This window comes from Lepidochelys kempii, chromosome 8 (assembly GCF_965140265.1).
Source record: "Lepidochelys kempii isolate rLepKem1 chromosome 8, rLepKem1.hap2, whole genome shotgun sequence".
NCBI classification, from domain to species: Eukaryota; Metazoa; Chordata; order Testudines; family Cheloniidae; genus Lepidochelys; species Lepidochelys kempii.
This window is the reverse complement of record NC_133263.1, coordinates 47,852,652-47,879,757: the sequence shown is the minus strand read 5'-3', so window position 1 is coordinate 47,879,757 and position 27,106 is coordinate 47,852,652. Positions and strand designations below refer to the sequence as shown.

Genomic DNA, 27,106 nt, shown 5'->3' with positions numbered 1-27,106 from the left:
CGGTGAGATCCCTGATCTTCAATTTGCTTGCAGAATTCACTGTTGCTAGGCGGCTGGCATGGAAAGGGGTAGGGGATTCTCTGATGGTCCATCATGGGTGCTTGAGTTGCCTAACCAATGAAGCCAGAATGGAAGTGTGGGATGTCAAAGGATGTTAAGAAAAGGCTATACGATGCCTTCCCGTCCTTGTGAACCTTAGCTCATGGATGACTGCTACCCCCACCTGATGAAGTTGTCCATTAATGAATTTATCGTGGAGGGAGCAGCACCCCTTCTTTTATCACCTCACCTCCGCGAAAGCACATTCCACGCTCATCTCACCAGCAGACCTCCTATGAACATCTGTGGGAGTTCTGTCCCGGGGACGAGTAAATAATCTGCCCTTTATGCGCTAAGCTGTTCAAAACTGTCTAAAGGATTTGGATGTGCTCAGATGAATGGGAATTGGGCATCCCAGTCCCCTAGGCTGGTTTCGAAAATATCCGTCGTTCCCCCTCTCCCCCCAGTTGGGAAGCTGTTAAAGGATAAGCCTTATGTTGAGATGTAATGATGTGTGGCTTTGTATAACCTCAAGTTTGCACCCTTTTTTTTTTTTGCTTGCTCTGTTCTTCATACTACTAACCTACTGTGTGTTTTGTTTTCATTTTGGGGTTGCTTTGCATGTCGTTCCTTCCTCTTGGCTGAGAGTTGCGGGGTGGATCCTTTTCCTTTCTATGATTCAGGTGCCTCACTCTTTCCTTTCCAGGTTCTTCCAGTTCTTTTAACATGTCAAACTCTGGAGATTTGTTCATGAGCGTGCAGTCACTCAATGGGGATTCTTACCAAGGGGCCCAGGTTGGAGCCAACGTGCAGTCACAGGTAGGGACCCATCCGATGTGCTGCCAGTGAATGCGTTAGTGTTGGAAGAGCCCTTGATTGTATTGGCATTTCCCACTCCGGTCCCAAAAGAGAAATCTTAAATGGTGCAAACAAACCAATCAGACAAACCAACAGGAAAAACCTCCCGACCCCCACCAAACCAAAAAAAAACCATTGTCTTGGGGAATCTTGCCCACACTTTGTGAATGCATTTGGCTCTGGCTTGTTAGTTTGTGTTAGGAGAGGTTTAAAAGAACAGGTGTGTGCTCAAATGAAATTAGCCAAGGTCTAGCTCGCTTGCTTTATTTTTCAAGGGACGGGACCAGATGCTCGTACTGGCGTTTCATTTGCAAGGCTTCCACTCGTTCGTTTGATGCTGAAGCTCGGTATCTGCTGAAAGAAGAGCAATGCTGAAATGTACAAATACGCCCTGTTTTAATTAACAACCAACAGCACAGGCTTTGGCAGCCATACAGCCCCTCTCGAGTCCAATGAGACAGAGAAGGGCTTTGGGCATCATTTCAGGAGTGTCAACAGCTTTGGACAACAGAGGGTCATGCCCGCTAATTATCTTAGATGCACATAACATTTTCTATAGACTTCTTGCTTCCCATCCACCACCAACAACTCCATGGGTCCAGTTGGCAGTCAGGGCTTTGCAGCTGGTGGGAGGTGATGCCCACTCAAACATTTCCACCTTGGCAAAGAGAGTTTCTAAGCCATCCCTGTTGTCACCATGGATGCAGAACAAGGTGTCATTGACGGGGATCAGCCAGCTTGTGGCGTGGGATGGTAATTGGGGGAGGGGAGCAGCAAGGCGAGGTTTGGGAGGGATGGTGATCTATTGCAATGGTAGGCATGCACACATTCCGTGCCCTCCGGAAACAAGCAAAGAAGTCACATGAATGACGCTCACCTAGACTTTGCGTCTCTTTGGTTGACATGGGCATCCCAGTGGGTTGAAGCATGGAGGGGCAGACAGAGGGAAGGGGAGCTAGAGTTTCCTTCCTGTGCATAATCACTGAGTTAGCTGCAGCAAGGAACTGACTGCCCCTGTTGAGTTTTCTTTCCTCCCCACTGTCTTTGTTGCAATGCTCAGAACTGACAACCGAGAGTGACAATGCCGGCGGGGGGAGGGTGTCCTCCATCTTCCATCCCAAAAGTCGCCCTGCAAATGATCACAGTGTTTGGGTTTTTGATAACATGCCGAAATACAAACCAGAGTGGCTTTGCCTAATAATCTCTCTCTGTCTCTAATTTTCTCTTTTTTGTTGTTGTTGGTCTGTTTAGGTGGATACCCTTCGCCATGTTATCAGCCAGACAGGAGGATACAATGACGGGCTCGCAGCAAGTCAGATGTATAGTCCGCAGGGCATCAGTGTAAGAAAAATAGGCTTGTTTTTCTTTTTTTTTGTGTGTGTTTCATTTTTGTTCTCTCACTCCCAATTATTTCAAAGCCATAGGGCTCAGAATGCCACTTAGTAGCACTTGTCTTAGCTTTACGGTCACCTAGTTTATTGCTTCTGTATCGGTCACGCCAACGGCAGAGTTCTGCCCACAAAAAGTGGTGATTGGGCAGGCTTCATGCAGGCAGCTGGCGTCTAGGCCTGTCAGACACGATCAGCGTTTGCAAGGCACCTGCGGCCACATGCGTTCAGCTGAGAGGAGCTGCTAAACAGGTGACACCTAGTAGAGCAGTGGTAGGGAATGTCACCACAAGCCAGGCCTTGAAATCTCCACAAGGAGGCCAATGGCCAGAGCCCATCATGGACAGAGCCAGGGTCTAAAAATAACGCTTCCCCTAGTTGGCGTCTAAAGCCAAAAAATGATGATGATGATGATGATGATGATGATAAAAAAGAGGGGGAGGGTGAAAAAACATCTTCTACTTGTTCTTGGGTGCGCTGGCGGCTCCCAAGTAGCATGAAAATTCATAGCGACAAGCTGTGTCGTACAGAGTGAAATCGATCAGACAGACACAAGGAGAACCGAGTGTAGATTCGGGACAGCAATCCAACTTCATTTCTCAGATCAATCGTCCGCCATCTCAGCGGCAGTGACAGCAAGCGGGGACAAGAGGGCAGCCTGGAAAAGGAAGCTGTTCTCGAGGAGTGGTTGTTTTGTTTTTCTCTGGCCCTTTTAGAGGTCACGGAATCAGGCTGGGGATGCTCGGAAGAGGGAAATGTGTTTGCAATGTGGTTTTGTTTTTGGTGCATCTGACTTGGGAAGAGAGGGAGGGAGAGAAAAGGAATCCATTGGCGGTGGGGGCAGAGGAGAGGTGAAGGGTTTAGACCCCTCCCTGTCTCTCCAGATAGCCTTCTGGATCCATACGCAGCCCACCCAAGGGGATCTGTTCCAAACTTGCCACCTTCACTGCAGGAATGGGCAGGACGCCCTTGGTCCCACCAGGCGTTCGCCGTGAGTTCATGTCATTTTGAAACAAAGGCACCGGGAATGAGATATGATATGAGTGGAAGCATTAAAACAACCTCCCTGCGCTCGTTCACTCTCTCTCTCAGGCGGGACATGGCATCTAGCCGTCTCCATTCTCTCAGTCTGCGACCAGCTCGCACGAAGGGAAGCCCCTTGCTTTGATCCCCCTTGTATTTCCTTTACGGAGCCAAATGGAGGCTGAAATTAGAGATTTTCCAGCGTTAGGCAGAAAATCAAGACTACATGGCATTGGGATGGCCAATAAAAATTTAAAAATCCACCAATGCAGGGGTGTAGCTAGAGAACACCACCACACATGGAGAGAGACACGTGGCAGAAGGCTTGGCTCGTTGCTTTTACCTTCCTTTTAATTCAGCTGTGCTGAGAAAAAGGGACATTAAGGCTTAGCACAGAGACCTGACGTCACGAGGCAGAGCCAGGCGGCTTTGTGAAGTAATGCAACTGAACATGTGCAGATAATTATGTCTGATTACATAAGCCCATTGCAAAAACTGTGCTTGGAAATGCCAGATGAAAGATCCCATCGTTCCACATTAATTTCTACGGTCGCTGAATTTATTCCCTTTCTGGATTTTTAATACTGAAGAGCAACTGAATCGGAGACTGATCGTGATAAGATATGATACTTTTGTATAAATTAAAATACCCCCGAGGAGAGGCTGAGCTTGTTACGGCCAGGGAAGTATTTGAAAATAGCAGCATTCTGGGTTAAGTCAAAATATTGGGGGAGTTGCTACTAACGGGGGGGTGGAGGGTGACAGAAGGAGGGAGAGCAATCTCAAGAGCCAAATACAAGCCCCAGGGCCCAGTAGAGCACCTCCACTCTGTTCAGCCAGGTACTACAGGCCAGCAGCAGAACTGGGGGGACCCAAATGACCCTTGACAGAGCATTAGAAAGTCAGAATCTGTGGTGACACAGACGGGGGCTGTGCGATATGTTTCCACTTTCAGTTCAGGGGCATAGGGGACTTGATGGCTGGTTTGGGGGGGAGAGGAGGAGTATTCGGCCCAAAGGGGTTGGGAGAGGGCGGGGAGTTATGTGGGGATGGCAAGTTGGCTAATGGTTTAAAAAAATGCATAAAAGAGGGCTGTTCCTGGCGGTGTTTCTCAGGTGTGACCGGCACGAAGCTCCTTGCTCATTGGTTGGATGCATTGAGACATTGCTCAGCTGTGGGGTGAGGGACAGATTATTTGCAAACAAGCAGCAGGTCGAGAAAACATCTTCGTTTGTCTCTCTGTCTGAGGCTCCCCCCTTCCCCCCAAATACTTTGTGACTCTTCCATCCCTGACAGTACACTGCTATATGTAGCATTCATTATCACATAAGTTCTATACCTCCTTTCATCCCGGAGGATCCCAAAGTCCTCGACAAACTGTCTCTACAGGAAGCCCTTCCCCCCCACCACTGAAACACAGCCACCTCTGGGGAGATCTCTGACGGGTGTTTACCACTCCGCAGCAATTTTAAGACAGGAAGTGGAGAAGAACACTGTGTCCAACTCAGACTACAGGCAGAGCGAGCCGCCAGGCTGGGGCTTGTAGTCACACTACAGCAGAGCTCGACCGGACCCAGTTACATTTCACATCGGTGCAGAATTCCCAGCTTCCAGAGTAAAGAGACTGCCCACAACAGTGAGAGCAGCTGAGTGAATAGAGCACACAGCCCGCCACTCTGGGGGCAGGAGTGTCTAGGGGAAGGAGACTCTGCGTTGCCGGTCACAGCTTAAACCATCACTGGAAGCACTCTGAGATGCATGCGTTAAAACCCAGGTAGAATTCATGCTGCTGAAGATCCCATTTGCGGCAGGGGGTCAAGACTATGTTGATCTTGCAGAGATCTTGCGTGCTGAGGCTGAATAATCTGAAGAGTGTTTCCCAGCTCTGTCATTGCATAGTTTAGTGACAGATGCAACTAAGGAAGCTTCCCCACTATGGTCTTTCAACCTCTGCCGTCACTGCCTTGGCATCATGTCTCCCAGTGGATGCTCAGTCTTAAAATAAGGTTGTAGTCAAGACAGAGCCAAAAGGGCCTCTGTGTATGCTGTAGACCGGCACCCAGTGTGTCTTCTAGTCAGAGCTCCCGCGTTACTGACAAATCCCAAATGATTGCTTCTTTTAGCTCTGCAGAGCTAAAATAGCTGGATTCCCTTCTGCCCTGTACATTGTCAACAGCCTTATCAGCTCCCACCCAACCGTACAATCTGTATTGCCTGTGTTTGATGTCTGAGGCGGAGAGCAAACAGCTGGATTTGCGTATCCCAGGTGGAGTTAGCATCGCTGGCTGTTGGAATCAGGAGTCACCTTTTGACTCATAAAGTGAACGGGACTGACAGGAAGTGGTGGGGAGTCTGAACCCTGGTGAGACACGGCCTAGGAGGGGCGAGAACAAAAATGTAAATATTAGGGTAACGTAGAGGTAACGGAGGCCTGAGTCACAGGGTTGGGACCCAGAAGTGCCCAGGATTCTAGGGTCCTAGGAGCTGGACTTCTAGAGTTGTTCAAAGAGATAGGGGGCTATGAGTGCTGGAGCACCTCTGTTCCAGGACCAATTTGGGTCAAAAAGCAGGCAGGTAAGAAAACCATGCAGCCAGACAGCCTTCCTTCCCCAGTTCCCCCTCGCCTCCCCTGAGCTGGGGGCCATGTCTAAGGCTGAGAGGGAGGGGTGTTTACATGCCAGCAAGGGGGTTAACTAGTGCCAGCTGTGAGTTGTTTGTCAGGCTGTGGCCACATGTCCATGACACACACACGAATTGCACAGACTGGCCCCCTGGTTGGCAGTCGCAGCAGAGGGGCCAGCAACTGAATGGCCCTCTCGTGCCTAGAAATGGGACCCAGCGTTTCAGGTTGGAACTGCTGAGTTTGTGACAATGACTCCAGACTGGGGATCCGAACTCTTGGGTTCTGTTCTTGGCTTTGCCACTGGTGTGGCAATGTGGCCAGGGCCAAAATTTCACAGGGTGCTGAGCAGCCACTTTTCCAACTGATGAATGCAAAAGCCAGGCTTTGCAAGTCTGAAATGAGGACGCTGGTCAAAAAATGCGCCACAAACTTTTTTCCATTGGAAAATGCCCTTTTGTCAGAACCGAAACGTTGTGCAAGAACATATCGGTTTCGACGGATGCGCCCTCTGGAAGGTTTCACAGGTGGAGCGAGTGCGACCCCAGCCTAGCCACCAGGTCCAGTCCCTCCCCCTGAGATGTGCAAGACCCACGCTCAAATCTCTGCTCTGAATCACTTGAACTTGGGTCTCCCACATCCCAGCTGAGAGCCCTACCTGCCAACTAGACACCCACAGAGCTAGGCCCTCAGCCATTTGAGGCCACTTCTGGCCACGCTTCCCGTGGCTCGTTTGTCGGAGGAGGTGCCACCTCAGGTGAGTTCATCACTTTGGGGAGATCTTGGCGTGGCAAGTGCAGAGTGTTAGAGGGCTTTCCCTTCACCCTCTCCACTGGTTCTTGTCACGCAGACAGAAAGCAGAAGTTCAAAGTGCAGGCAATGCGACGTTTATTTGGGTTAGTTTCCAGCAAGCATGTACACCATAACTGTGATGCTGCAGAGCCTTGTTTCCCAGTGTCCCGTCCCCCCCTCCTCAGCAGGCATAATTATACCTGAAATGCATGCCCACAGTCCCACCCCTTACAACTTATGCTCATGTTCTGTTTTGGGGGGTCATGGATCTGGGGTCTTCGTCCCACCCCTTTTGTACCCCATAGGAAGGGTAAGGAGTGAGGTTGTGCTATGATCAGGGGCGGACATTTCTTTGGCCTTTTAGTGTTTTATACCTTCCCCCCAATCTGCCTTTGCCCCTCCCAACTGGTTGCTTGACCTTGCCTTGAGATAGGAGTTGAGGCAGTCTTAAAGTGTGTGCTCATATATTATACTCCCACCATGCCCAGTAACACTTTAATTGTTCTTATCTGTTCCTGTTATACCAACAAACCCACCTGGTTAGGCAGAAGCAACATACACAGTGTCTTTGTCCTTTGTTTACACATATTAGTAAGAATGTATGTGTATCAAAAAATCAAACAGGCAAGCAAAACCCAAAATACTATCTCAGGCAAAAATACAGGCCTGGATCCTACATTGTCTCTGGCACTCCTGACACACAGCATTCTTGGGTTGGTGCCATGGCATTCCCAGGGAGCAGCTGGCGGGGGGAGACCAACGCTCCAGTCCATAAAGCCCCAGCATAGCTGTCTCTGTTAAACCATTCCAATGAGCAACTCGCTGGCTGTGAGCAATGACAGTGTCCGCTTCATGGGGAGCCAGGAATCCTGGTGACTCAGCAGATGGCGCGCTTCCCTTTTAGTCCTGAGCCGGCGGCGCTGTGACACTTGCGAGATGTTCACGATTTGGCCACGAAGGGGTGGGTTATCTTTTGTCCTTAGCCTGTGAGTGCAGGAGGGTGGGTGCATTGAGCTTTTCCCACACCTTGCAAAGGCGCCAGTCCCTGCACTTATGAATGCAGGGGCTGCTTCTTCCATGTGCCCCAAGGGTGCCAGTCACCCTGTGGAGCTGGCCTACTGTGCCACACGGAGCAGACTGCAGCAGTCACAGGGAGGGTGCAGTGTGGGCATTCCCCCTCTCACACACACACACACACACACACATGAGCTGGGTAGATTTCTGATCTGCTTCCCGGAGCGCTCTCCCCATGTGGGCTAGAACTCTGGCCTGGGAGATCCTGAGTGTAGGCCAGTTAAATGTCATGTTATGGCCAAACACTGGCTTGGATACCTATACTCTGTCTCCCCAAGCTTCCAGGTACAAGCTCAGTTTGAGACACTATTCTTCCCTGCCCTTCCATAACAACTGCTGCATAGTATTTCTGTGCTCCCTTGAACAGCTGTCACCCTCCACTCCAGAGAGAGATGCATTTCAGTGGCAGGTATCTGTCTGTCTATATAACCTGTGTGTGCATGGATGCAAACATCCATACATGCACTCTTGGGGTCTCAAGGCTGGGATTTTCAAAGGAACATGAAGGATTTTGGAGCCCAAATGGCAGTGAATTCCAGTGAGAGTTGGTTGCATAAGTCCCACAGACTCCTGTGAAAATCCCATCTCAAAATGCCACTTTTCCTGCAATAGAGGAGCTTCTTTTTGGCAGAAACTAACTGTTCTGCAGTGGTATTCACTTTGCGTGATAGGAAATTTCACACACAACAGAACTGGATATGTGTGATTTTATGAAGGTTCTATAGCAGATTCATAGTTGACTTTTTTGCATTTAAAGCCAGGATTGGCTGTGTTTTATTAAACACCATGTTCCCCAAATACTCTGTCAGTTCAGAATGAGTTCCTTGCAAGGATACAAATCAGTCGGTTAATTAGCCAACGAGTTTTAAGCCACCCCTTTTGAAATTTCATTTGCAAGCCTACACTTTTTTTAGCTCCCTCTAGCAAACCAAATTGCACAGACTTACTGATAGATGATTCCCAAATTGAATATGCATTCTATTTGGAAAATACCTTCATGTGCAAATTTTTGTCTTATAACCACTCTCACTGACAGCCATGTCTATTCACTCTGCAATGTTTGTCCTATGTTTGTTTTGGTCAATATCGTGGCGTATTTTTGGACAAACTGCTTTCAGCACTGCACAGGTTGTGTGATGCATTTTTGCAGGAAGAGGCAGTTCTGGGAAGCTGACAAAGACAGCAGCCTTCTGCAAAGGATGCATCCATTGCGAGGAAAGCATCCTTCGCCGTATGGCTCAGCTAGTTCCGCAAATAAGTGCTTTAGTAGTTGAGCTGTGGGGAAAGACTCGTTCCCTGAGCTGAAGTCCTGGACATTAGGAAGTTGGCGGGAGAAGAACTGCTCTTCTGTGGTCTCTCTGGGAATGTCTATACCACAAAAAATAAAAGTAAAACCTGGCAGCAACAAGTCTCAGATCCAGGTCAACTGATCCGGGCTTATGCTACAGAGCTAAAAAGAGCAGTGTAGACATTCTGGCTCAGGCTCTGAATCCTGGCGAGCAGGTGGTCTCGGAGCCCAGCCCAAGCAGGAACATCTGCACTGCTATTTTTAGCCCCATAGCATGAGGCCAAGTCAGCTGACCTGGGCTTTGAGACTCGCAGCCACGAGCTGTTTTTTTTCAGCGTAGATGCCACCTTTCTGCATCCTAAACTGCGCCAGAAGGGAGCTGCTATTGTGGCCCCTTTGTGCATGCCGCTCTGTCACCAGGCCTTCCCAGTCCAGTGCTCACTGACCACTGCTGTCCCCTGGCACTCCCGTTTTCTGCTGGTAAACTGTGAACCCAGCACTTTTCAGGTGGGATTTTCAAAGGTGTTCGGGCTGGGCTTGATTCTGCTCCCCGCGAAGTCAAGGGATGTTTCACTGACTTCAACAGAGGCGGAGTTAGGCCAATGCTGAGCGCATTGGAAAACCCCACCCTTATGTCTTTAGCATGCAAGTTCTTCATGAAGAAAACCATGTGGGGCAGTGGACTAGAGACAGGAGATGTGGGGGAGCAAGGTGCCTCCTAGGATTTAAAGCAGGGGATGTGTCAGGAGTGGAGCTGGCTAAGGAGTGGCACTAAGGCAACTGCAAAGCCAGGGAAACAATCATATCTGCTCTGTTAAAAATCTTTATGCTTCCCATAGCAACATCTTTGGCTGATGCTAAAGTTTCTCCAGCTAGATGTCTAAAGATTATAGGCCAGGTTCCTCCTGTTTCCCATGCAAAGCTTTGCATGGCAGATAGATGAAGTAGCCACACCGGTTAAAACTCTCATTGCTGGCTGTGCAAAGTTTTAAGAAGAGGAGATATGATTATTTGGGATGTTTTTCACCGCTCTACCTCTCCAGCTCCTCAGCTAGTCTTTGGCCCTGGGTTTGGCCCCTCACGCTTAAATAGATTAATTGTGTTAAAAAAAAACAACAACAAAACCCTAGGAAATTCCCCCCATAGAGTTAAGTTGGCCCAAGTGTATTTCACCACAGCACCACAAACACTAAAAAACAGAGGAATCCTAAGTTAGGGCAATATGCACACTCTACACAATACCCAGTCTCCAAGCATTATCCCAAGACCATCACAGTACTCAATCGGAGCAACACACTAAAGACCCTGTCTATATGCACCATCAGTACACAAGTCAAAGAACTGAAAATCACACTGCAATGCACAACCTGACCCGTGACCTGTTTTATTTTTGTATATAACATTATGAATATATATGAGACACTGTGTGTGTGTGTGTGTGTGTGTTCGCACGTGCACATTTCAATAATATTTGTGTATGGCTTTATTTAGCAGCATGTATTTGATAGCTGATCTGATTGGTTTTTAGGGCCACGAGGTAGATATCAATTAGAAATTTGTGGTTTTGATAAGGTAGGAAACGTTGATTCACTTCCAATCAACTTTGGATTCTTTCTCTGTCTGGTGGCTGGTATATGGGGATGCTGAGATTGTAATTTGATTATGGGAATAGACAGTAAATGTGGCCCTGGAAGGTTAAAGTTTAAGGTTGGCGGGCTAGGGTGAGGTTCAGTTCTCCAGGGGACAGACTTGCTGAATGGAGTGTCACTGCGATGGGGAGGGTGGCAGTGCGCTGGCGTGGCTAGATGCTGGGTGGTTCTGAGAGAGGCTCGGACCTGTCTGTGAACCCACCCCGTTATCAGGGTTTAGACCCTCTGTAAGGCTGTTTGTTGAGTCCACATGCTGTTCATTAACTCGGCTCTGTGCGGGGAGGAGCTAGGAAGCCAGGATAGAGGTGGTACTGGAGTAAAGCCTTAAAGAGACAACCAGATCAACTGAGAAAGCTTCAGCAGAGGGCTCGGTCATGGTAGTGGTTTTTTTTTTCTTTTGAGCCATCAAGTCAAGCTCAGCTCCAGGCAAGCAGTGAGTTTGGAAGCTTGCTCCAGGTCTGTCGGCCCTGTTGAGGTCAGGGTAGGGACTCAGCCCTATCTCATTTGATGCCACAAGTGGGGAGCCTGGACACCCCCTGCACAAGGCGAGCAAGAAGATGATGACCTACTGAAATGGCAGAGGAATAAGAGTGAGCTCAGATTGCAGCCCTGCAGTGACAAGCCCAGTAGGAGGCCCAGGCTGAGAACCAACCATTCTTGTTGTGGTTCATGAAGGTGCAGCAGCAGTTCCAGAAACAACCACTTCAGAGACTTATTAACCCATGTGTGCTGCCCAGGGGACCAGCCAAACTCAGCCCCTCTGGGCACAAGCACTGGGACCAGAAGATGGCTGCTACGTCCCATTGGGAGAGGAGTCTTCAGCTCTTCGGCTGTGTACTGAGCTCTGCACAAGATGCCTCTGCAGGGGCAGGTAGCTACTGCCTTCGCCCAATTGGAAGAAAATAACCATCCGCGACTCCGAGATGAGCCGATTGCGCTCGGAGGGCAGCTGAGCGTATGGAGTGGGCAGCTTATTGGCCCGAACCCACGATCCCAATAATAGGACTCGATAGTGTATCTGTGAAGATGTAGACATGGGAGCACCAGGCCCTGCCCTCCAGACTGGTGGAGATGGCGCAGCGCCAGGAGAACATCTAGAGGTGATTCCGTTGGTGAGATCATCCCAGCCATGGCTGCATCCTGAAGCAGAGGGGCAATCAGGCTGACAGAGGAATATAAAGGGCCTTGGGCACTCCAAGAGGAGAGCCAAAAAAAGGCATTCGTCCAAAATACCAGGGGGAGCCACTTGTCTCTCCCACAGTGTGTGTGTCATGTAGGAGGCTGGAGCTTGTGGGGTAGATATGAGCTATCCGAGGCCATGAGGTCTGGGGTAACCAGGGCTGTAGAAGGCTCATGCAGATAGAAGGCCATGTCGGGGCAGCACTTTGCCTAGTGCCTGTGAGGTGCGCCCACATTCTAGTACAGGGAGCTTCCTTGCAGCTGAGCCATTGCAGCTGGCAGGAGCCATCTGAGTCACCTGCTCCCCTGGCAACTCCCTGATGTACCCTGTGCTGTAACCCCTTACAGACGAGAGAGAGCAAGAGGGCCCACTCGGGGCTGCTGTACGCTGCTCTTATCAGTTGTATTAGGGAGAGATGGGGGTACATTCATGCCCCCTGAGGCCCCAAGGGGTGATCATGGACCTCACTCAGGACACAAGAAACTCAGCAGATAACAAAGGGCCCAGGTCTTCTCCTGGCAGCAGCGTGAGACTTCGGGAGATGGGTCTTGAATGGTGAAAACAAGGGCATGGCATTGCAGTGTAAGCAGTGTAAGGCTGCTGAATGGCTGGCTGGCTCATCAAGGTAAGTGTAGCTTGTCAACTCCAGCAGGAATATAAGGGGAAACCAGCAGAGAAGAGAGAGAGTGTGAGTGTTTGTGTGTTGCGTCCTCTTTACACATATTGTACCCCCCCCCCCGTCTCCTTAGACTGTAAGCTTGCCAGGGAGGGGATTGTGTCTTTGCATGTGAGCAGTAAATAATAATAAAGGAGGCAAGAGCAAGGATAGACAAAGTCTGGAGGGAAATACTCAGGGAGGAAGCTTAGGCTGTACTTTGACATTGCCACTGTAGCCAACCCCCAGGAAGGGGGTGAGTCTGGACACAGATTATGGGGCTGTATGCACTGTAGAGGATGGGGTAGGGATGTGGCCTGGTCATCTAGACTAGTGCTTGGAGAGTGATATTCCTTTGGCTGTAACTGTTGTCTGAACTTGTGATTTCTCGCTTTTTAGAGTTTGCGTTGTTGGGAGAAAACCCAATTAGCAACCTTAAGTCCATGGTGTGTGTGTGTGTACACACCATGGGATTCCCAGAAGCAGTCAGCGATAGCCTAACTCTGCTCCCGGTGAAGCCGGTGAGGCTTTTACTGCAGGTGTCAATGAGAGCAGAGTACGGCCAGTGTCGGGCTCTTTGGAGAACCCCGTCCATCTAGTCTAAGGCATTTTGAGATCCTTTCAAATGCAAGGTGAGACTGAAATGGGTACTGTTATAATGAGCTTCCTTGGAGCCGAACGTGCCTGGGCTAGTGGCTCAGAGTTCTGGAGAAACATCACCTGTAGCACACTGGATCCCATGTGCCGTGATCTGGTTTCCATGGAAGTCAATAGGCATCTTTCCATTGACGTCGCTGGGCACCAGCAGCAGCATGGTGCGGCATTTCCCAATCAGGGTGGGGGGCATCGCTAGCCACCTGGGTGATAACTCACCAAACGGGCTGTAGCCAAAGGCCACAACACCTACAATGAATCAATATTTTCCTGGGCTTCTCTATGAGGCTGCCCGGGGGCAAGAGCTCTTTCTTCATTCTAAGAAATAAAGGCCATTACCGGTCATGAGTAAAGTGGGGGCTTCCCAATCAGCCAAATAGCCAAGCGCTGCATTTGTTGTCTGAACAATTTTCTCTCTCTCACTCACTCACTCGTTTAATCAGTGGATGGAATTAAAAAAAAACCCTTTAAAATAGTTAGGCACAGTAGGAACGGCAGGTCTGTTCTGAACACCACCCCGCCTCCACTCCCCCTTTCTGATAGCCGTAATGACCCTGCAAACACTAAATGGCATTTGAGTGCATTAAGCAGCAAACTCTCTGGTGACATAGCAATTACGGCTCTGAAATAGATTTGGTGCGTCACAGAAGATAAGGGTTTTGAAAGTTGCTGTTGTGATTATAGCTTGTAACGCCAACAAATAACAGGCTTCAAAATAAGAGGCTGCCAAAAGAGCCATTGTGGTTTTGCCTCAGTGATGGCACGTAAATTGCTATTCATGTCCTAAGTGTACTTGAGTATGCCAGTCTCCGGGCAGCAGAGTTGGCTCAGTGTCTCTCTTTACACAGCCTGTCATTGTCGGGCTGATAATCTGTGGTAATTGCTGCCTCTTGCAATGGTCAGAGATGTGTCAGGGTGTATGCTGTTTCTTCCGTGAAGCCATCAGCAATGTGTGTCTGTCCCAGTATGTGGTGTATGGACAGAAGTGACTGCAGGTGCCTGCTTACTGTCTGACCTTGGGCATTTGGGTCGATAGGTGTACGTGTTGTGTGTGCACAGTGTGAGGATGGGCGTCCACAGGCAGAGTAGGCGTGTGGATTTGTCTATATATGTGTGTGTGTGTGTGCGTGTAATATAGGTATACAGTGTGACCGCGGGTGAGTCTATATATGAATGTGTACACAGGGTGAATAAAATCAGCTGCCTTAAGCTAAGTGTGTGTGTCAATGTACGTCTGTGTGTAGTGTGACTGCAAGTGTTTGCATACAAAGCCTCTGCGTTGTGCGTGCATATGTGTACACAAAGTGAATGTCTGCCGTAGGCTGTGTGTGCGTGTGGAAGTGTCTATTAGAGCTGTGGGAATAGGGATTTTTTTTTTTTTTTTGGTTTGAACTGAAAAATAAAATTGAAACAATTCATTTTGGGTTGACCCGAAACGAACATTTTTCAGAGAACCAAAAAATTTGGAAAAGTTTTGTTTGGAGCGGCATGTAAACATTTTGTTTCTTTCTTTAGTTTAACCTTTTTTTAAATAAAACTGAAGTAAAATTTGAAACAAAAAAGTAGTTTCAAGTCCAAAAATCAAGAAAACTGAAATTTTGTTTTTATTGAGAATTTTGGTGCGACTAAAACAATTCAGCAAATTCAACACAAATTCACAAAATGTTTCCATCGACCTGAATCTGCATATTTAGGGGCGGGGTGCGGGGGAGTTTGGACTGAAATTTTTCACCTCGTTCTAGCATCTACATACATACGCACATGTATGCCATCTGAGTGTGTCTGAGCACATGGGCTTTGTATGCTGTGTGTGTGTGTATTCTGCTTCTGCGCAAAACTGTTCTTTCACGGACAGCCTGCAATTGATACAGAGTAGCTTGGTTGCTGCTGTTTGTCTGGCTGGGTTTCTCCCTCCTTTCTGTAGACTACACTGCTGATGCATCCCCCGTGTTTGGTGGCTGCGTGGTGTTTCCTCCTGTTAGGATCATTTCTCCCCAGCCGTGCCATTGCTGGAGGGATTTAGGCAGGGAATCAGGCACACCCCACCCACCTCTGCCCACGGTAGCTGTGGTAACGGCATATGGCCCGTTTGCAGACACTCGCGCTTGCTGCTGACATCAGCCACTTTGGGGCACCCCATCATATTTCTGGGCTGCAAATGAGACTTTCGTACAGGACCAGGCTAGCTTGGGCTGTCACAGGCAGTGATGGATTCTCTGCGTCAGCGGAGCACTACGGAGGTAGGTGCGGAGGAGGAGAGGCGAGAGAGAGATGGCTCAGGCATGTCGAAAACAGGACAGCGGCTGCCACCGACTTGGGCGCTGGCAGGAATTTGGAAGGCTTAATTAAAGTAGCATCGAATCAATGTCAGAGTGAGATAAGGAGGCTGTGCGCACATCTGCTTCTCTCCAAAGGGGCCAGGCAGCTAGGAGAGAGGCGGCAACCAAGGAATGGCTGGTAACCTTCTGTTCCCCTTCTCCTCCTACCATAGTCTCCTGTAGTGTGCTGGAGAGAGCAGGTCCCTCTTCCCTACTCTAACAATGTGACTGTCCCTAGAAAAGCACCACATCTTTATCCATCATCTCCCTGAGACACACACACTCCACAGCCTGGGATACAGCTGGGAGAGCCCCACTCTGCTTTGCAAACAGCCAGCAGGATCTGTGACTGTGGCATCCCTGGGGCTGCTGATGGAAGGAACAGAGAGACCGTGGCGTTTTGCGGCACCCGGCCACAGAACAATGGGGTTTTCCTGCTCGCCAACACGGTGAATTTGTTGTGGAGTCATTAAGAGGGAATAAATCCAGAAACCCAGGAGGTCATTGCACAGAGTCCTTTCCCGGACGGTAATTGCACTTTAGGACAAATGAGCACTCAGAGGTGGCTTGTTAGTGATTTTTATTCTACTTAATAACCCGCAGGAAAGCCAGGCGGGGGATTACCCTGGGTGTTGACATGGCAATAAGGAAGGAAGACATCTCAAATTCCACAGCATCGGACACAGCTCACGTCCAGCAGGGCAGCCAGAGTTTGGCTGGGATCCTGGGGTCAGTTCAGCCATGAGGGCCCCTTTTCTGGAGTTGGTTCCTGCATGGAAAGGGATTTCCTGAGGCCCCCTAGGCCAGCCTGGATTGGGGGGCGCTCACTCCTGAGTGTGCTCACCGTAGAGATCACAACCCCATTGGCCTTTGAATGGCACCAAAGACCTGGGCAAATTCATGTCTATAATACTCTTCCTCCACAAGGGGTTCTCTGCCCCTTTGCCAGGGCCCCCTCTCCTCCCAGCTTTCCCTGCTTTCATACCTGCTGCCCATCAGCAAGACCCAGCCTCACATCCTTCCAGCCGGAGAGGACTTCCATCGTTACCCCCACAGGGGGCGTGGTAGTTACTGTACCCGATGTGCACCCAGCTCCTCCGGCTGTGCTGCTTCCCCTTTCTGCCATCCTACCTCTCTCTGTCTCTTTGTCCTGGCATGGCGGAGCATCAGCCCAGGAGCAGGTCTCCATTATAGCACCTTAGCCTATTCGGTGCGGGCAATAGGGGCCAGACAGGCCAAGTCCTCTGGTTAACCCCAGAAGAGGACAAACGTGGGCAGGTTCTCTCCACATGGCCATGCCAGCACATTTCAAGTGGAAGGGCCACTCTGGTGGGCAAGAGGGGAGCGCTGTTTCCATGGCTTTTCTTGAGTCTCGGGCTTCTCAGCTGAAGACGTGAGCCGGGGGGCTGGTCAGTGCTAGTCCGTAACTCTTAGCAGTATGGTGCTTTTCATCTTTCGAAGCATTAGCTGATCCCCCCCAATATCTCTGCAAGGCAGACAGGCTTTGTTATCCCCCTTTCACAGCTGGCCAGGTGAGCCCAAAACTGCTCAGGGAGAGTTGGTGCGAGAGCTGGGGTTGTGACTCCCTGTCTGCAGTGCAAGGAAAGTTTTCGTGGGGGCCCATGAGACCCTCGCCTTGGGAAGTGTGACAAGTTTTCTATTGTCCCTGTGTATGGGGATACCTGGTTCTCTGAGGTGTTGGGGAGAAGCACGTTAGACTCTCGATGGTGGTGCTGGGTTTTCTGACACGGACAATTGACCATTAGAATCTGGATTGTGAGCATCCAAATCTCAAAGATGTCAAAGTTCCATCAGGCTTCAGAGGGGTAGCCGTGTTAGTCTGTATCAGCAAAAACAACGAGGAGTCCTTGTGGCATGTTAGAAACTAACATATTTATTTGGGCATACCTTTCATGGGCTATAACCCATCCGATGAAGTGGGTTATATAGCCCACAAAAGCTTATGCCCAAATAAATGCATTAGTCTCTAAGGTGCCACAAAAATCCATCAGAGAGTGACAGCTTTTAGTCACTGTCCGCCTCAGTGGTATTTAACTGGATGATCAAGGAGGTACCACTGAAGGGATCCATATTTCATTCCTGACTCCCTACACCATGTAACCCCTCCATGCAGAATGGTCTTTCAGTATGACGGGAGAGCCAGCATAAAATCATAAGGCGTGGAAAAGACCAGAAGAGGTCTTCTAGTCCAGTCCCCTGCACTGAGGCAGGACTAAGTATTATCTAGACCATCCCTGACAGGTGTTTGTCTAACCCGATCTTAAAATGTAGTTTGAATGTAGTTTCAGGATTATACTGATCCTGCTTGGTGGTGCCCGGCAGCTCCCCTCACTCCCCAGTAAAAAGTGCATGTCTTTGCAGACGTGCCTGCCCCAAAATGATGTCGGAATGCTTGGGGTTTTTTTCTTTACATGTTCAGAGGGTGTGTGTGTCCATCCCAGGTATCACCTTTCACATGTATCCCATGGAGCCAGCAGGCTATTTATTAGCAGAACCAGGAATTTAATCTGTCCTTTTAACCCTGTATCCCAACATGGCATCTAGATGATGTTGCAACCATGATAAAAACTTGAAAGCAAATTTCACACAGGTGAAAAGGGCCAGCTCAGCAGTCCTTAGAGAGAGCTGCTGCCACCATGCGGCCTCCCCAGACTTGCAAGCATCTCATACTTCCCAGAAACATGTTGCTCTTCGACTCCCAGCTTTCTGGAGCCGTCCTTAGAGTTCAGCTTGAATCTGCCAGCTTGATGAGTCACTCCAAGCCACATCAACTTAAACTCAGTGCATGGCTTTGTTTCACACCCAGGGATGCATGCATGAAGGGACAGTTTTTACCATGGCACTTGACGGCTGAAAAATGTCTCCTATATAGGAAAGATCACGCAGTATGTGGCAACTTTGCAACCCACACAAAAGAAAGTACAATCCGCCAGGCAGGTAGTGATGAAACTGGCCGAACCAGATAAGGGGCGCTCCACCTCTGCCGAACCCCATCCCATCAGATTCTGCATCCAATGGGATGTCCTGGTGTCTTTCAGGTACAGAGGAGAGACAAAGCCCGCCTCCCAGTTGAAGGTGATTTGCTTGGATGGCCAGCCAGTCACAAAAACCATGTCTATACCTGCAGGCATCTGACCCATATCAGCACTGGGCACTGTTCCTGTATTTGTGTTGTGTTGTGTGTGTGTGTACAGCGCCTAGCACAAAGGGCTCCAGAACTGGAGTTTCTAGGCACTGGGCTAATACAAATAATCATAATAGTATAAACAGGGCAGAGATATGGCCTCTCGCCCTGCTTTGAGCTGCACCAGGCCAGATGTCCAAGTTTTGCCAGCGTAGACACACCCAAAATGTTTGGGTTGGAAAGTTTCAACTTTTCACCCCAAATTTGACTGTTTCAGGTTTGGGCTGAACGTTTTTGGGGTTTCGACCAAAAAACATTGAGGGAAGCGCTTTCCGTGAAAATGGTGGTTTAGTCGAAACCCCAGTTTTCTGGTTTTGACAGACAAATGTTGACCAGCCCTAATTTGGGCACCATCACCCTCCCCCGGCCCCGTACAGCATGAGGTTATGGCACGCAGTCGTTCAAAGTCTGCTCTCGTGTCAGGTGCTGCACAGGGCTGGGGGGCAAGTTTGTGGCTGTGCTTGGAGGAGCTGTACTGAGCAAATACGGGCAAGTGGAAGCAGCCTCCGGTCAGCAAAGCCAATAGTGGGGATGGACAGTCTGTGAGGTGGCGTTCAGGGTAGGTTGCCCCATGGGGCTCAGGGCCAGATATTTAAAGGTACTGAGGTGCCTGAAGATGACCGGGCCCTCTGACTCCAGTAATATGGAGCCGCTTGGCAACAACAGCATGTGCGAAATGGCTGGAGCATGGTAGGAGCTAGCCAGGAGTAGGGGAGAAGGGAACGTTGGGCTTGGCTGTCCTGTTGATATAAAGCAACTGACTGAGCTCTTTGTTTCCCTCAGGCTAATGGAGGTTGGCAAGATGCTACTACCCCCTCCTCAGTGACCTCCCCCACAGAAGGCCCTGGCAGCGTCCACTCTGATACCTCCAACTGATCGCCCAGCAAATCGCATCCCTGGCTGACCCCGGCCCCACTTGGGGCCGGGGGTGGGAGGGGAGGGTGCTCTCCTGACACTGAAGCAGTCAGACTGGAGGTGGAACCAATCGGCCAAACACAAGAAGAGTCGCCTTCTCTTCTCTTCGTCGGGATGCTTTTTTCAGCCAATCTGGACACTTCTTTATACTCTTTTCCCTTTCTTTTCTGGGCAGAAGCCACCTCTCCCCTCACCACCATCCCCTCCCCAACCTTTTCCCTGAAGGATATTTTCAACAGTTAGAAGAATTTAAAGAGGAAAAACAAACAAACCAACAACAACAACAAAAGCATCTGTCCATTTCCATGCTGGTGTTTTGAAGAGCCAAAATTTACCTCACTCCTTTGCTAACAGGCAACCCACCTCCTTCAGCTTCTCTTGCGCTCACACTACCTCTTAGCAGGAATACTTCACATCTGCTCTCTCTTCTGCTGCTGCTTCACCACTCTTCCGGTTCTGGGGACAGAGCTAGCAGGACGCTTTCCTTTTCCGAAGTGATCCCAAAACCTCAGTGAGTCATCCCTAGGGCATTTCCAGCGACAGGGCAGATAAATGCATTCCCAGTGCTGCTGGGCATGTAGGAAAAGGGAGCAAAAATCCTCTGCTGAGGCTCTCCTCACTTTCAAAAGGTACCAGGACATTGTGCTTGCAAACAGGTGTAAATATCAAACGCTAACCCTTCCCTCTGCCACCGTGCTTTGCCTCAGACCCCAAACACAAGCCATTCAGCTCTGCAGCAAACACACCCGGCCTTTGCCAGTGTGCGAGGGAACCAAAATTAGCCAGTAGCCTTTGCATCATGGTACTTCTAGGAAGGAAACAGCAGAGAGCAGTGAGTGAGAAACTGTGGGCATCTGTAATGCTAACACTTAGCACTCATATAGTTTTACCCGATCATAGCACTGCAGAAACACTGGCGAGCAATTGATGGGGATGGGGCCAATTTGCACAACACTTATGTCTGTAGTGTCTTTTCTTGTTAGCACCGAGAGTGTTGCACTGGGTTTGAAAAGCAAGCCAGGCCTGGCTCGTGTTGTGTTCTGAGGGGGTGTGCATGCCTACCTGCTGGGGAACTGGATGGGCCCTGGGGTGCCCCTTCTGCAGGTACAGTGAGAAACAGGCAGATGTATCCATTGGTACAGTTTAGCCCTTAAAAGGTGTTCAGATAGCATCCTGTGAATTAGTAGGCATGAATGTTCCTTATAGCCAAGCAGATAAGCAGTGAAGACAGAAGGGCGAGGGGAGAGATGGATGCACACACAGTCAATACATAAGTTGTATGGACTGGATACTTTCAATAGCTATTAATAAACCAGGGCTGTTTTTGTCAGGGGGGGAAAATGCCCCATAAACTAAATAATTTTCTAGTTTGGGGATTTCTTTCAAATTAAGGTTCTGGTTTCAGTCCGCACCTTTTTGTGAATCTAAGACGTGACATGATAAGTACTAAAATAAATCATGTGACATTCCACCCAGCCAATCAGCACCCAGGATCTTCCAGCATTTTGCAGCAGGAGGATTTGCTCCCAGTGTTGGGTCTCCTGCAGGGCTTGGTCAGCTGTAGGGAGGAGAGGCTCCTGATTGGCTAAGAAGGAGGCGGGGTTTATTCTTGGTGGAACGTTCCATTGCACACTAACAAAACAAAATGAGATAAGGAGGGAAGGATGCAGCCAACTCTGACTTTTGCAACAGAGTTAAAATAGATTGATCTTTGTCTTCAGCTGGAGGCCTCTCTGGTGTGAGGGTGGTAATTCAAATGGGTGAACACAAAGCAGGGCAGCTCTGGTGGCAAGCCCTCCTCAGCAGGAGGGCAGCCTGCATTCAGAGTTCTGCTTGTGTGATGGGAGGGAATTACTGACTTTAATGGGAGGGATGATATGAAAATATGCCCAATCTTCTCTTTTACAAACTACAGCCCTGAGCCTGAAAACACGTACATGCAGCAGTCCCATTGACCTCAGTGGGTCTGCTCATAAGCATCAAGATAGGCATGTGTGAGAGTGTCTCAAAATCTAAGTCTTAAGAAGATCTCTGTGTGGGGGTTAATTATGCATACTGATCGCCATTTGCTAAATTGCAGAGCCATGTGATCATCAGTATCTATCCATGCACCTTTGAGCACATCATCTGCACTCTGGCCACTGACCTCCACTGGCCTTTTTTTTCCTACCAATTCCAGTATTAGCGTAGTGCAATTATTGAACTGCTTCAAGTAGCCACCATTTGAAATCAAAGCTCTGCCAGAAAAATAGCCATCCCTCCACCGAAAAAAATGTAGATTGGTTTGAGGCCAGACATGGGCAATAAACAGTCCTGCAAGAGTTTATGGACTTGAGATACTGAGTCCCTGCAAAAGCTAGAATTGGAAGCATGATTCTGTTGAAATGGGAAGATCCCAACTTACCAACAGGATGTACAACACTTGCTAATAACCCTGGGAGGCTCCAAGGTATTGGCTTTGAAATTTGTAACTATTTTTTAAATAGATGAGCTAATTTGGCTGGATTGTGTAGGTTTCTAAAATGTAGATATTTAGATCTCCCTCCCACCCCTGAGTCTTGTACAGTTGAATTCAGAGCTTTTTAGAAACTTGTACAAAAAATGACCAAAAAAATTCTCTCACTTTCTCCTGACAATTTTCCAGTCAGCTGTGTGCTGAGACACCCATGTTTAGAGGTGGAGGGATACAAAAAAATAGTCCCAATTAAAGTCCAACATGTGAGCCCCCTTTACTCACAATGGTAAGCAGTTACTCCCACAAGTAGTCCCTGCATTCTAGTTCATTGTGGTTATTCATGTAGCTACTCACCAGTGGGAGTAAATTGAACCATTTGGTCCTAAGCATTTAAAAATTGTCTAGATCATCTCTACCTGGAATGTATAGGACACATGATGGGGCAGCATGCTATCCTTGGACTGACTGGGATAGCGCATGACGCTGCCAGTCGGGCGGCGTCCCATCCCACACCTGTGCCTATAAAGCTTTTATACTGCATCCCGCCATCACGTATTCTCTCTTGCCTCGTAGCTAAATGATGATATACAAACACCAAATCGCCCCCCAGCTGTTCTCCCAATATGGCGTCTTGGCAACATCACAGCCTAGGGCCTCGGTCTATCCAAGAACTTTAAATGCATGCTTAACTTGAAGCATGTGAGCAGTCCTGTTGAAGTCAGTGATTTCAGTTGACAAATGGGAGTGCTTATTTATGGGCTTACAGTTCAGCATGTGCTTAAGTGCTTTGCTGGAGTGGGGTCTGTGGTCCAGATCCTGTGACTGGCTCTAGGCAGGTGGACCTTCCCACCCTCCCACTGCCTGCATGGTGCCTCAGTGAAACGAAGAGGCCTCCATGTATGTGCAAGGGCCGTCTGCAGAGCCAGCTGTGATGGTACCTTTTGAAAATGAATCATTTGAGAAACAGATTTAAAGCCATGCCAACATAAAGCAGCCTGCCCCTGGCGATCCCTAGTCTGCTTGAGAATCGAACTTCGTGCCATCCACCTCCAGTGCAGCAGGGATCAGTCCTCAGAAGCGGTTAGCTGGAGCTGCATTTATCCTCCTTGCAGTTATCTCCCTGTCATTCTCCCATTCACCACGGCATGACATTGACTCCTTTATGGTATTTAACGTGTCACGTTTTTTGGTTTCCTTTTTCGTTCCTTTTACATTTGTTGTTGCTGACTGGTTGGTTGCCTTTTTCTCACAAACTTTGAATTTTTTTTTCTTTTTTCTGCCCAGAAAATCCTAACTTCGATACCAAAAAAAAAAAAAACAAACAAAATGAAACAAAAATTAAAAAAACAAAAAAACTGCAGAAAATTAAAAAAAAATTAAAACAATAAAAATTAAAAAAAAACCTTGATGATTCTTTCAGCTTTATTAACATTTTCCATTGTTTCTTGCGATTTGTGTCTTGTTCTTTGTAGCATTGATGATAATGAACATTTGATAATGAATGTTCTTGTATATTCAGATAAAGGAAAAAAAACCAAAAAAGCAGTCTGAATTTAATAGTGTTTATAATAAAAAAAAAATTTAAAAATGACCCTCATAGCACGCAAAAGTGAACGGGAAAGAATTTCCACTCCAGTTCTTTCTGTGGCAAAAAGCGCTTCATTCCTGTATAGTTTATAACACCAAACTACCTACATTCATCTTCTCTTTCAGTTTGGTTTTTTTCCATTTTTTTTTTTAATTTTATTTTATTTTTAATTTTCTCGCATTTGTGAATTAGTTCAAGAATGCTAGAAAACTGTAGAGTTGTGCACACTCGTTTCCTCTTACACAATGTTTAAAAAGTGACAGTAATTCATTTTGTAAAACTTAAAAAAATAATAAAAAAAAAAGGGTTGGAATAGTGAGCATAATAGGTACATTCTAACACTTTATGTTTATTAACGTTGAGACCCAGTTAATTACGTTTTCTTTTTGTTTGCCTTCCTTTTTTTTTTCCTTTCGGGGGCAATTATGATGATGATGATGATGATTTTTAAATTGTCCAGGACTATGGCCTTGTAAACGTCCCTTCCTCCACTTTTGATGTATATTCAAGGTGATGTGAAAAGCTTAATTGGCAAAAATCCATTTTTTTGGTTTGATTTTTCTCATGGAATCCGGTCGGCTCTGAAAGGACTTCACCCTGTTCCTCCTCCCTGAAAATTCAAATACTGCCGATCTTGGGCTCAGTTGCTCAAGTTCAGTGGAAGTTATGAGCCTAAATACCTTTGTAGAGATGAACCTAAGTGCCATGGTGTGGGCCAAGACACTCATCCTGCTAGGTGCAGGGGCAAGACTTAGCTATGGCCCCCAGTTCAGCAAACCACACCTACTTAGCAAAGCTTTTCAGCCTGTTCTTAAGTGCAGTTAGGGTCAACAGAGCACATGGTGAAAGTTAAGCACTTGCTAAACATTAGGATGTTTCAAAGGAATTTACGGTTGTTCAGCACCTAGATCCCATTGCATCTCTGTCTTTAGGTGCTGTTGAAAATCCTAGGCTAAACTGCTTTGCTGAATAGGGATGGACTTCATACTTAAATGCTTTCCTGAATCGGGGCCCCTGTGAAATGCAAGTCTTAGTCTCTGAGCTCAACCCTTTCAAATTTTGGAGTAGCAGCCGTGTTAGTCTGTATCCGCAGAAAGAACAGGAGTACTTGTGGCACCTTAGAGACTATCACATTTATTTGAGCATAAGCTTTCATGAGCTACGGCTTCATCAATTGTAGCAGGCCCAGCCTTTCACAGCGCAGCTGGCAGTTTCTTTCCGTCTATAATTCTGAGCACTATCAAATGGTAGGGTTTTGCTTTCCTTTTCATGATTGATCCCAGCAAAAACGTGCTGCTTCTCCTAGGGCTTGATCCAAACCTCATTAAAGCCAATGAAAGACTCCAGTGAACTTCGGATCAGGTCTAAAAGCACTGGCCCAAAACACTGATGTTTACAAAAATATCATTCCAGAACTTTGGCCATTATCATAGAATACATCAATATTTTGAATAATTGGATCCTCGTATTCTGATCAGCTTGTTAGAATTGGTGTGGAGTTTTTTGCCTCTCTATTGTGTATTGAAAAGCTTCCCCATTTCCTCATCGCCTCATCTAAACTCAATTAGGACCTCATCCGAAGCCTACTGATGTCAATGGAAATACTTTTTCACACAACCTGTAATTTAGACTATGGAACTCATTGCCACAGGATGTCATTGAGGCCAAGAATATAGCAAGATTCAAAAAGGAGTTGAAGATTTATATGGATAACAAAGATATCTAGAGTTACAATGTTAATAAAGAGTACTGGAAGGGAGAGAAAAAACATGTTTCAGGGATTAAACCAATCTCTATTAGGGCTTAGGATGAGCCCTTCATGGGCGCAGGGGGAGGAGGTCACCCCACATTTGCCTATTGTGGAGTTTCTTGCACCTTCCTCTGAAGCATCCCTTGCTTGCCACTGTTGGAGGCAGGATACTGGACTATACAGATCATGGGTCTGGACCAGTATGACTGTCCTAGGAAAAGAATTCCACGTACCTCCAGTGGGCTTTGGATCAGACGCTAAGGTAGAACACGTTTTCACCAGTCCGTGAACTGGACAGGAAGTTTGGAGATGAGTAAGAGCTAGGCCTTTGGCCTCCAATCCTGTGACCACTTACACATATGCTTAAATTTACACGCAGCAGGAGAAGGCGACTGATTTCACTGGGTCACCTCCCATGCAGAAAGTTAAGCACTTGTTAAGCTTTTGTAGAACCAGAGGGCTGTATTTGGAAGGCAGACGTAGTTAGCATGATAAAGGAAAATAAAACTCCAGTTACCTCCTGAAAATAACACAGTTAAAGGTCCCAGTTCAAGGAGAGAGGTTTATAAAACCATTAATTTTAACCATTTCTTTCTTTTAAAGAGGTCCAAAAAAAAAATCTCAACTTTTCACATCACTAGTTGTTTTTGCTTTTTATCTTGAAGCTTCCTAGAATACTTTTGCTTTCACGCTCACGTTAGTGTTAGAATTAATAAAATATAAATCAGACATTGCAGGGTTTTTAAAACAAATTTCTCATTGCAAACCCTTTTCTTCTTGTAAAGATGTTCCAGTTGTTCTGAACTGCTTTTTCTTTGCTTTTGCTTTGCTTTTTTTTTCTAATGGATTCCAATTATAAAACCTAAAAGACTCTGCTGTGACTTGGTTTTGAAACTTTAAGCTTTTCTGCTTCTGTAAAGACAAAGGCCTATGTCTTTTTGACCCCAACTGAAACTTTTATGTTCTATAATGTTACTAACAAGGTGTAGGTTTTACAGTCTCCTGATTTGTACTGGTAATGCATATTCCAAATAAATAGTTTCTTTTGTTGCAAACACTGGTGTATTTCTTCAAAGCAAAACCAAACTGCTGAACATGTATGGTATTTTATATTCAAAGGCAAAATATAAGCGTGAAACAAAGCGGAAGCTAGTTGGAAAGGCGATTTGAAGGGCTGTGTATTGGTCAGCTCACATTCACCCCAAACCCAGCTCTGCCAATGAACCTCAATCCTGACCTCCAACACTGTCATACCACAGAGCTGGGGCATTCATAGATCTCAGAATGCGTCACAAAGGAGGTCAGTATCATTAGGCCTATATTACAGATGGGGAAACTGAGGCACAGGGCGGTATCATGACTTACCCGCCAGCAGTTCAGTGGCAGAGCTGGGAATACAACCCAGGTTGCCTGTGTCTTAGCCCAATGCCCTTCTGCTAGGGAACACTGCCTCCCCTTAAGCTCCCTTATTCGTTAACACAGCTCTCTGACAAAACTGCACTGAAAGAAGCCATCTCCGCTGAATCCACCTGCTGGTGTCTCTTTGTTCAGGCCTCTGGTGACTGTGGCCTTTGGCTCCACCTAGTGATAGCACATCAGTCCCTTGCGTCGCAGTCTGTATTTTGCATGCTAACCCAGTCCTGGGCATCCACCCA

The 27,106-nt window shown here is 47.7% G+C and overlaps 1 protein-coding gene across 4 annotated transcripts in view; it reads left to right on the top strand.

Annotated features, from left to right (window-relative positions):
• Positions 1-26,493, top strand: part of PBX1 (PBX homeobox 1) — a 242,926-nt gene extending 216,433 nt beyond the window's left edge. For 2 of the 4 annotated variants that reach the window (XM_073356383.1, XM_073356382.1), the window contains exons 7-9: positions 746-858; positions 2,149-2,238; positions 19,527-26,493. In XM_073356383.1, the coding sequence (XP_073212484.1) occupies positions 746-858; positions 2,149-2,238; positions 19,527-19,619 (296 nt within the window). In that variant the 3' untranslated portion in view covers positions 19,620-26,493. The remainder of the gene's footprint in view (positions 1-745; positions 859-2,148; positions 2,239-19,526) is intronic. The other 2 variants (XM_073356385.1, XM_073356384.1) reach the window with 1 other exon arrangement.
• Positions 26,494-27,106: the final 613 nt, after the last annotated feature.